We start from the raw sequence: 11,559 nt of genomic DNA on the forward strand, positions 1-11,559 counted from the left end.
AACCCCCCCCCCAGGCTGCAACCCCCACCCCACCCCATACCCACAGCCAACCTCCGCCCCCCCCCTCGATGCGCGGGGGCTACTAGCTGACTCAGCTCACTCCCTTTTCCATCGCGGGAACTATGGTATCACAAATTGTGGCGCTCCTCATCGTCATCGTTTCCGACCCCGTAATGCCGCCGGTAGGATTCGATCGGGCGATCTCAAGCAACACTTACACTCCCTCCCATACAACAACCCACCCAACCGGGTTCCGAATAAAAACCTAAAAAAAGAATCAGAAGCCGCACGCTGCCCTCCTCTCTCTCCTCCCCCACCAGACGCAATGCGGCCCCCTCCCTTCCTCCCTCCCCCCTTCCCTCCCGCCCTCCCTCCCTCCCCCCTTCCCTCCCGCCCTCCCTCCCTCCCCCCTTCCCTCCCTCCCTCCCTCCCTCCCTCCCCCCCCACCTCCGTCCTTCGAGAAGGGCATCAACATCTCCGCACACCATTGGAAGTCCCAGAAGTCCGCGTCGTGGTCGCTATCGGGGTCCGTACCGCTCAACGGGTCGAAACACGACACGTCACCCGTGTGGTTGTAAAACACACCCACGGCCAGGCTCATGGCTGACACCAGGAGGGGTGGTGGCGGTAAGAGACGGGGGGGGGGGGCGAGGGCAAATGAAGGGAGTGGACACCGGCGAGAAAAAAAGGAACGGCAGGAGACGATGTCGTGGAAGTGCCGTATTCTTGGGGGGAGGGGGAAAGCTGGAGGGTTGGTGCAGTGTGTGTGTGTATGTGTGTGTTAATAATCAGAATCCCCAGGGTTGTGTGTATGTGTTCGTACGGCACTTTCCCAAGGCCGTCTGGGGAAGAATCCTCACCGCTAGGACCCACTACCAGTCCCAACATAAATACAAACCCCAAACCAATCCCGTACAAACGCACTTTCCTTGCACGATAGGGTCATCGGACCACCCAACCGTCGCAGCTCCCAATCCCTCCTCACGAATTCCCCCCAGCCGAGCCACAACCCATCCCGCCGCCCATTCCTAAATCGCCGCTTGACAACTAACCGATACACAACCGTCAACTGCAAGATCACAACAGAAAACCGACTTACCCTCCAAAAGGTCCTCATCATTGAAGGAATCGCTGTCCAAGTACGAACACGCGACGCGGACCGGGAAGGCCGGCAGTCGGCCGTGACCGTTCGTGATGTACGACGATGGATACGGAAAGTTACCCATGGCCTGAATGTACGGCAAGTGCACGGAACACGACTCAGCCATGATCCGTACTGGCACGCGTACGTACATACAGCCAAAGTGTACGGCCGTCGCAACCCCACTCGCCCCCTCCTCCCCCCCCGCCATCACCCCCCCTCCTCCGGGCCCACCCAGCCGCCTTCATTCTCTCTCCCCCCTTTCGTCCCCTCCGGACCTCCGCCCACCCAACTGCCCTGCATCCACGGAAATGCACTTGATACACAAGATATCCCCGATAACAAATCTCTTCCCAAGGACAAAATTACGTACCCTTCGCACACCGCTCTTTTCGCACACGAACACATCCTAGCAAAAGGCTCCCAACCAGAACATCATCCGCAAATGCTTCTCCTACCATACTCCAGACGACTTCTTTTCGACCCTGACATCTTCTCATCCGAAAACCAAAAAGGTAGTGGGTGGTACTGCTTCGGAGCGGTACCACCCACTACCATTTTACTATAAAAAATGGAACGGGCACGGACCGTCTCTACAGCAAACCACGGGATCACGTTGAGCTATGGCGGGGTAGCTCAGCAGCAGCAGCAGCAGCAGCAGCCACGTTAACCATTAACGTTTTTCGACTCCCGTTACACAGTACTTGCAGCAGCAACCACCTTGGCAACTCCCCCCTCCCTTTAAACTACTTACAATCCACTCGTATCGTCAATCCTACACCATAACGTAATTACCAAAACTTCACTTATCACGGTCTGGTGGATCTTTCCTAAAATATCCCTCGTATCCCTTAAGACTCTGAAGTCTGAGCTTCACCGTCACACCTTCCTGTAACGACTATACCCCCTATCCCCACCTTATTCCAAACATCCCTTCACATTCTGACATTACGTAATAACTAACTAACTCTGTAACAAACTCAACCGTCTCACTGCTATTCTCTTACGAAAGCCTCGGCGATACCCTTTTTTCTTTTTTCACTTTTTCTTAACTACCATATCACCTTTCCAACAACTCGCCAACGGCAAAAGCCAGCAACACAATAACTCCCAATCCACTATATGCGCCAGGCATACAGACTATCTCCCCTCAACCCAACACAAAAAAACCCAACGCCTACAAAAATATTCCTTTCAACAAAAGTATACTACGCCCAAACCGACACTTCGCACCTCCCGCCGGCGATACAACTCACTCCAGGGAACCACACCCTCTCGCAACGAACACTCGATTTAAAGAAGCGCGTTTAATTCTGTTTAATACATATACTGATATCTCGTTCACCATTTATTCCCAAACTCGCTCAATCGCGCCTATAACACCGAACGCCGTCATACCTATAGCCACACCTATAGCCCACACCTTTCACATCAAATACCACCACTCTTCAGTATCCTCATCTACAACAACTTATCTTTATTCCCTATAATCCACAAAGACCTACAATCTTCGCGCGGTGCTATCTTGCACAACGCCACCGTTCGAACCTCATCATCGCCCACCAACAGTAAGTCCTCCCCAGCCGTCCGCCTTTCTTTTTCCTCGCAAATAATCCATCGCAACACAGCTAGTTTTCAATTCAAACCTCCGTGATTGCTCGTCGAGTACCCATATCTTACATACCCGCCATGCCAACTCGTAACTGCTCATAAACCTCCAAACCAGGCTCCTACACCCACTGCAATTGACTTTACAACTCACTATCATTACGTTTTCCATTCAGGCTCGTCCTCGCTCACCACTTGACAACCACCATCGATTGGACTAAAACCGCTCTGCGAACACCAACTACCACCACCAAACTTCTTCACCACTGGTACAGTTCGCCCACTACGGTCAGTTTACGTTTTCTACATCTCAGGGGGCTCTTAGCATAGCAAAGCACCTAAACTTAGCGCAAGAGTCACCTGATGAGGCCCTGGCAAGGCCGAAACGCGTCGTGACGTGCCTTGCTAAATTTAGCTTCAGCGACTTTATTTAGGTCAGCTTGCACTAGCTTAGCAGCCCATCTAGTTCTCTTCCAAATACACCCAGTTTTTCTTATTTCTTTTTTCCACGCACCACACCTATAAAACTCTCAGCTCGGACCAAACCACTCCCAGCACTTATATCTCCTTAACACTCCTTCACCTCAGCCAAAACCCCACCTCTAGATTTTTACATCTCTCCTATACACAAAAACTATTTTCCAGCCCTCCACACACAACATCCTTCGATAAATTTATACTCGTCGCTTTTTATCCCCTCGGTCTAAACCTTCCAAACCTCTCTCACAAAACATACCTTTTTTCTCAACCCTAGCTAATCGCCCCTAAAACAAACTCTATAACACATACCTCTCCTTCCAGCTTTAGATTTTCTTTTTTAAAAAAATTTCCACTAATCTGACCTTCTAGACTCATTACTTTAACTTTAACCTTTAACTTTTACTTTTTACCTTTACCTTTAATCTATATCTCCGATTTTTCTTAAAAGTTTTTCCTGATCTAAAAAAGTTTTTTATGAATTCCTAAAACATTTTTTAAGATTTCCAGAACTTAACAAGTAATTTAGTTTTTTAAAGTTAAAAGTTTCTCTTTTTTACAAAAAATTATTAAAGATTTTTGCACTAACGAAGGGTTGACCTAAGAACCATCTACCAGCAGCAGCAGCAGCAGCAGCAGCAGCAGCAGCAGCAGCAGCAGCAGCAGCAGCAGCAGCAGCAGCAGCAGCTTCACCTCACATGCAATGCTCTCTGTCTGCAACTCTGCGTGGAATTTCCCACCCAGCATTGCTCCAATATGTGTGTGTATGTGTATGTGTGAGGGGGAGGGGGAGGAGGAGGAGGGGAGCTATCCCGATGCTCTCTCTCTCCCAAGCTCCCGGGTCCTGTCCGCAGTCTGGCCATCTGCCACGTCACACACCCCTGTCGCTCTCCCTCAAATCCCCCGGGACTCCCCCTTCCCCCCAAAAAACACCCCCACCGCCACCCACCATCATGTCCCAGGCGGCTGCCAACCACTCCCTCAGCAAGATCACGTCGTCCTCATTTTGAGGACCGGCTCCGGAGCATAGCTGAAGTGCATCCGCCAGGAACGCACGACCTGCGGGGGTCGCCGTACAGTACGACATGACAGTATCGTACATAAGTACGACAGACGCGATACAATTACAAGCACACCGAGGGAGGGAAAGAGGTAAAGATACGGATGCAGGTACAGAGGTACGCGCACAGACACACGCCCATGATCCCCCCCTCCCCCCTCCCCGCTGCCTCATACCACGAGGCAAAGAGCGCCTGTCGAGTCGTGTACGAGATTCCCAGGCTTACACCATTTGGTCATGTAAAGCTCTAATAGCTCTACGTTTGAATTGGGGGCTGTGTTGGGCGCCAACCCCAATGCTTTTTTTGCCTTGCGTCCACTAATCGTACCGTGCTCGTCCCCGCCGTAGATACGGAGCAGGCCCCATGTAGCTCGTACATTGTCGATGCAGGCGGGCGCCGAGCCAGCCAGCTCCGATGCATCGTACGTGACGCCCTTGGCGAAGGAGCCCGAGTCGAATGGCGGCGTCTGACCCATGGGACGGTGTGGTCGATATGGATGGTTACATGCAGAAGGGGGGGGTCGAGGGAGGTAGCAGTCTGGTGCTTGTGACCCATGTGCGTCGCTCGATGTGATGGAGCGATAAAAGGAAACAGCCGTGGCGAGTGACAGATAAGGCAGTTCTATAAGGGGCGTTTTGAGCGATTGATTATAGGGTGAGGTTTGTGGTATTTGACCCATGGGTCGGTGCGTGGTTGTTTGAAAAGGATGGGTTAAGCAAGTTGTCCGACTGGGGGGTCTTCCTGGGGTTCGGCTAGTGTGAAGGAAAGGGGAGGCATTGACCCCACCTGACCCGTGGGTCGGTGGGTACGGAGTAGAGGGAGGAATGGTATTTTATTTCCTATATGATGTAAATGTCCGCATGAATGGCGTGAGGGCATTTCGTTTAGCAGACCAGCATGGAGATTTATCATGTATTTTTATACCATGTGCACTTACATCGGACGATGATGTAGTGTAATCGGACGACGATGACAATCAGATTGTAAGATCCGTAAGAGCCGTGCCGTACCTCTCCTAGGAAGTTCCAGATGGGGGCAGATGCCGCGATGGCGCCGTCCAACGCGTGCGGGTACTTGAGCCGCATCCACGCCGCCAGCATGCCGCCATACGACCCTCCGAAACCTATGTCGTACAGCCCCAGTGGCCCAGTACGGGGATTGCGAGGGAAATGTCCATCCCGAGGGGTTTAGGGTTTGGTACCGGGGTGAAAGTGAGCCGCTATGACTGCACTGTAACGCCCACATCCCATCACATTAGAAGGGCAACTGTCATACTGGTCCCCCCGCCGTACTAACCAATAACGGCGCTCCCTTCCGCGTCGTACTCTTCCTTGATCTCCATGATCAGCTCCGCATAGTCCGCCATGGCCTGCACAGGCAGTTGGCGGTTATTGGTTGGCGGCGCCACTGTAAAAACTGGCGGTTGACACAGCATTAGGAACGTGAAAGAAGTAACCGATAACCGCCAAAAAGTAGCCTATAACCGCCGATAAAGCAACCAATAGTAGCCGTTTGTACTTTCCCCCTTTCCCCCCCCAAGCGGCCCCCTAACAGGTCATCTATGCTTTGGGGTACACGCATGCACACGCGAGCCATCTAACCCCTAAACACACACGCATACACACTCACACACACACACACGCGCGTACAGGCGCATCCATGTACATTTTAAGCGATACACTAAAACACACACATACATACATGTATACAAAACAATAAAAAAACTCGTACACCGTGTCTCTCCCCCCCAAATCAGCTCCCCCAACAAACCCTCCAAAACACCCCAAAGCCCCCCCACATTCCCCGAACACTCGTCCACCTGCTCGGCCATCAAGTACCCCATGTGTTTCCGTACATTCTTGCCGTACGGTACGGATTCACCGTAGTACCTGCAAGGAGGGAGGAGGAAGAGTGACGAAACCCCCCCCATGGCTTCCCCGCCATCCAGTCAACTTCTCAGTGGATCGCTCAGGTTCCGCACCCACCACCGGCATCCAACGGAATCTGCCGGATCGACGGCGGGCTCAACTCCTTTCCTGGTCGGCTCGATAGATAACTGTATCCCAGGTCACCACCCCATCAACTAGGGGCACATTACCTTCCACCATCGGAAGGGATTTTCGACCCTGACAGGTCTCGATCCCGGGATCTCCCGGGGGCAATGGTGCATGCTTTACAAGTAATGCCTGACCTATGTATGTATGTATGTATGTATGTATGTATGTATGTATGTATGTATGTATGTCTGCATATATGTATGTATGTATGTATCGTTTGTGGCCAGCCTCACACACCCCCACACGCGCCCTCCTACATACTTTCCCAAGCACATACATACATACATACATACATGCAGGCGGCTGGCAGAGGTTAAGGCCTGACTTCTGCTCCCGGCGGACCCGGGTTCAAATCCGCCTGCCGGCTCCTCGGGTGTTTGAGGAGTGTTAAAATGGGAGGTGGCCCCCCATCATATGGACGATGTAGGACATGATAAAATCAATTTGCGAGCTAACCAGGAGCTAAGTTGATGCGCCGTTGATCCGCTAGATTTGGTTGGATGCTGGTGGTGAGTTGCCGAACCCAAGAATACATTCTGAAGTCGGATTGGGTGACGGATTAGGGTGCCCCTCTAGCAGGGGAGAGCAGAGACTGCCTCGGGAAAGGGGGCCGCTGGCGAAGTTAACCACCCTGTAACAACATACATACGTACCTATGTTCCGCGAAAACCAGCATCGCCTCAAAGTCGGGGGCGCCCTCCCACATAAGGCCCGTGTTGTTGAGGTACCTACAGCAATGAGATGGAGGTGGACGTGGAGGTAGGGGGGTGATGGCGGGGGTGAGGTGATACGGGGGCACCACCTGGGGCCCCCTCCTCCTGGCTCATAACCCCCCCATATATATACCCCCTCTTTCCTTGGCAGCAGCTTCAGTCGTCCGTGGTTCGTCTTTCCCCCCCCCTTTTCCCCCCTCCCTACGTATAGCCCCCAACGAGTCCGGGAGGCTCTCCAGGCTGTTGTAGGTCACACCGGGGGACCTCCATCCCCAAATCCCCAGCTCCGGTCTCAGCGTCTCAGCAGCCCCAAACCTTCCATCCCAACCCAACTTTCAACCTCCAACTGCAAAGCCCCCCGGCTCACAGCGTGACATCCGCCTCGTTCCCCAGATAGAAGAAGATGGGCCTGCGAGTTGTGCGGGTTTATGCGAGTTTATGTGGATGGATACATACATACATACATACATACATACATACATACATGCATGCATGCATGCACGCACATGCATGCATACGTACAAACCATACCCGCTGGAGCCATCGGGTCCTCGACGTCGCCAATGATTGGCGCACACAAAGAAACGCTGTAAGAAGGTGGACGCACCTCCAGCGGCCGGAACCTGATGTACGACAAGAGCGTCGTACGTTTCAACAAATACATGACAGGCGAGGGCGCATGGATAGGGAGGCCGTGGGAGAGGCAGGTCAGGAGGGGGGGAGAAAAGCCATGGCTAAAGATGCAATTGAGATGGTAATGGTAATGCGGGGGGAGGTGAAAGGATCAGGGCCATAATTCAAAGGTATTGAAACAGAAGAGGGCCCTTTAAGCTGTTGACCTTTTGATTTGAATTCAAAGGTGACAAGCGTGGTATCGCCATCATAAGAGCTTATAAGATAAAGAAGAACGGAGGCAACGGGATGTCCGCTTTATTGGCCCACAGCGACAGTAACCAGTTTATAGAAGGCATGGACCGAGCCGATAAGGAATGCCCACTTCGTGGCATGGGCCAAGGAATGACGTGCAGCATCGCTTCCCAAGAGCAACCCCAATGCAAGCGCACCCGACTGAAATGGTCCAGCGTAGCATTACGCCATCGTTCTGTGCACTGTCCGATAAGGTCCTTCCTTAGCGATTCCTTAGCAATACTGCGAAACGGGCGCTGCAGCCTTTGGTATCTTTTGGTGCTGGAAGGTGCTTCGTTGCGAGCTCCAATCTGATTTGCACTAAGCACGAAACTCGGCCGAGGATGGAGCGCGGCCGTCCCCTCCAACAACATGCTAGCAACGCAACACGCTAAGAATATCATAGTTCCAAAGCGGGAGCATTTACTTTCCATTTTTTGCCCACTAGGGTTCCGAAACAAAGGCTGTTGAGGAGTCCCAACAAGCTTTGCAACCCAGGAAAGCTAAAAAGGCATATTACCAGTACAAAATTTGTGCCCTGCTCATAAATCCTTTGACCATTTGGTGACCACGACGGGATAACGCAAAGGTGATCAACTGTCATGTACGGCCTGATGGCGAAGGCAAACCCTTACTACCACCTAATGAGATAACCACAATGGCTTAACTTGCCTCGCATGAACATTAAATCGAACTATATCAGAGCACAAAATTCGGGCTCAGCGGCCATCCAAGCGGACAATTTAAAGTTTTCAAACCTCCACGCTACGCAGCGAGCGCGTCCTAAGAGACCCCAGAACGCGAAAACCGGCCGCACAGAGCATAAGGTGATTGCGTCAGCTGATTTAAAGCTTGGCACGAATAATGCAGAAGTGTGCTGACGAAAGCTAAGGCTAGGTATTGTAAGCAAGATACGTACAGCGACGTGAGGCGGACAACCGCATCCGGATCCGTGGGCTGGCAGGCAACGCAACGTGCATACCCAACCCAAGCTTTGCGTGGTTATGCCTGCGTAAGGTGCACATCTGCTGGAATAAGCTGATGGATATGCGGAAGCCCGATAGCCCCAGCCGATAATTTCGCCATCATAACCCCCCAGGTGTAGTAGCTGGTACACAGTACGGCACACGTAACCTCTACAAATACGCGCTAAGCGCGACCGCCAGCATCTCGAGCGGCCTTTTCGGCGGCCAGCTACTACACCAGGTTGCTTCCCATCCGACCCGAAATCCGATGGACCCGTGCTCAGCCTCCGGTGAGCCCATGCAGCCCTATGCAGCCATAAATAAGCTGCCGCCTAAACCCCGGCAAACTCCGGGCCCTCCGGAATTGGCCTGCTAGCAATCCAATCGACTTACGTAACGGCTCTACTCTTCGTGAGTCTGGAGCCCACTGTAACAACCACACACGTGACAAGTGTGGCATGCCGGCCCATATATCATACTTCACAGCTGCTAGGAACCGGAAGTCCATAGCCATTCTGTCCATATCAATCTGTCATCAAACTCGCCGTGCAGCGCCATAGCGATTTCCTTACGCAAAGTGCGATGCGCGAGTGAGCCGGGGGCTGTTTGACAACAATGTTTCAAGTCAACCAATAACCGTCCGGGCCCAGAAGTAGTGCATCCATCGGGAAATTGGGATAGCTCTGCGAAAAGCAATGTGTGAGGTGGTGTGAGGTGGTGTGAGGTGGCCGAAACCCCCCTATAGCTCCCGACGCATGAACAAGATACCATAAAGGATCTGAAAGACTTGGAGATCAGTGGTGAGATCAGTGGTGACCCCCAACCGCTATATCGCTGGTTCCCTTATTACCACACGCCGAGATCTTCTCGTATTCAACGATGGTTTTTGAGTAACCTTTTACTAGGGTTTCTGTTAAGTAGTACGTCACAATATGGCAGTAACAAATATAGCAGTGGGCCATATTGGCGTTCAAGCTCAAAATCGTGTCTGCGTCGAATAACTTCAAGTTCATTGAATTTATATCCTTCCATAGAGGTGTCTGGGGTGCGCGTGCAGAGGACCACATACACGTGCTGGCCAGTGCTGCGTGTATAGTCGTACATTCATCAGCTGCGTCTGAGGCAACTTAGTCCCCAAGTCAAGGAGCTCATCCCACCGGAAAAGACTGGCAAAGAATTTGAAGCAGCGGATATGATGCCGGCGGGGCTTCAGCACCCTTTGCGTTTGCTCCGTAGCTAAAGGCTATACAATTGATAGGGGGACCGTGTTTAGAGCCGGCAAAGGGACGCCTTGCTATTCGCAGGTGAATTGCCGTGACGGCGTTTTTCTTTGGTTTGGCGGGGTAACTTTCAGCTTGAAGCAAAGGTGAAGGATGTCAAGGCAGGGTTTTAATGGATAGGCGGTACGACGGCGTGAAGCAGCAAATCGTAATCTTACTGGTGCATGTAACCCATCCCAACTAAAACCATCGCACACTCCTCCATCCGCCATGGCTGGCCCGTGCCCCCTCCAAAGCAAACAGCTCCACACGTGCTTTCCACAAGGCTGTCCATACTTGGTAATAACACCCATACCCAATGGTCCGGTCTGGGCGACACTACTGTCTCATACAGTGTAAGGTCCTGGGTTCGCTCCAAGGGAAACCCCCGATGTTGTCGGGAGCGTGAGATTGTGGCTAGCTGCTGAGATGTGGAGTCGAGATCACAGATGATAGATCTAGATTCGCACACTGAAGTGGTGGCGATTGCTGAACCCTCTGTCTCTGCGGATATTCGGGTGAGTGTATGAGGAGTGATCCTAGTAGGCAGGAGGCCTTGGGCAGCCAGTTCGTATGGCGTAGTTCAGTGTGGTCATGGTGGATGGTGCTCCATGGTATAATACCCAACAAGGCTGCTTACCCGGGGGGGGGCAGTTTTTACGTACCATTTACGAAGGATGGATCTTTCTGGTTGTACGAATTTACAATAAGAAATGCTATGCTATACGTTATGGAGGACGGAAAACCGGAGGAGCCGTGGTGGTGTAGTAGCTAGCTGGCGCTCGCCGCCACAGCTGACTGCTGCCCTTGGCTTTTTTACTTCCTCTCGGCGCATGAGAGGTACGCCAAAGCCCCAACCACGCGTCGACTGTCCAGCGACAATCAATCATTACCAACATCATGATAAGCAACATGAGAGAATCAGATATTCAAACGTCATCATATCCTGCCGCCGCCAAGGCGCTCCACACAGCACAACACTTTGCAGTGATCGGCACTGCTGGGTGTCGACCAACGGGTAGCCCGCCGTACACACAACGATGTGTACGACGTCTATGCAGAGGAAATGATGTGTACTGTGCAGTACACATCTTCTCCATCCTCCCTTAGGTGAGGGTGAGGATGACCATGTGAGGAGAGAGCTGCTGTACGACAATGGCGGACGTACAAGGCGAGGTTAGACATACGGCTTAACTGCAACCCTCTCTTTCACCCCGGGTCGCTGGCGGCTTCCCCCCCTCCCCTTTACCTCCCAAAATGCGCATGGCATATTCTTCTGTATAAGAGCTTACTGGCTGTGGCTACTAATAAAAATACGATGCAGGTCACCAACAACCAGACGGACGGCAGCACTTCACGATCGGCCCCGCAC

At 52.3% G+C, this 11,559-nt stretch overlaps 1 protein-coding gene across 1 annotated transcript in view; it reads right to left on the reverse strand.

Moving 5' to 3' along the window:
* Positions 1-7,656, reverse strand: part of VOLCADRAFT_70104 (uncharacterized protein) — a gene marked incomplete at both ends in the record, with an annotated part of 11,006 nt that extends 3,350 nt beyond the window's left edge. Inside the window, 10 exons of the mRNA XM_002958892.1 lie at positions 448-603; positions 1,100-1,229; positions 4,176-4,285; positions 4,615-4,753; positions 5,298-5,410; positions 5,584-5,656; positions 6,107-6,176; positions 6,998-7,072; positions 7,425-7,466; positions 7,589-7,656. Of these exons, the coding sequence (XP_002958938.1) occupies positions 448-603; positions 1,100-1,229; positions 4,176-4,285; positions 4,615-4,753; positions 5,298-5,410; positions 5,584-5,656; positions 6,107-6,176; positions 6,998-7,072; positions 7,425-7,466; positions 7,589-7,656 (976 nt within the window). The remainder of the gene's footprint in view (positions 1-447; positions 604-1,099; positions 1,230-4,175; positions 4,286-4,614; positions 4,754-5,297; positions 5,411-5,583; positions 5,657-6,106; positions 6,177-6,997; positions 7,073-7,424; positions 7,467-7,588) is intronic.
* Between the last annotated feature and the right edge of the window lie 3,903 nt (positions 7,657-11,559).

This window comes from Volvox carteri, assembly GCF_000143455.1.
Source record: "Volvox carteri f. nagariensis unplaced genomic scaffold VOLCAscaffold_110, whole genome shotgun sequence".
NCBI classification, from domain to species: domain Eukaryota; kingdom Viridiplantae; phylum Chlorophyta; class Chlorophyceae; order Chlamydomonadales; family Volvocaceae; genus Volvox; species Volvox carteri.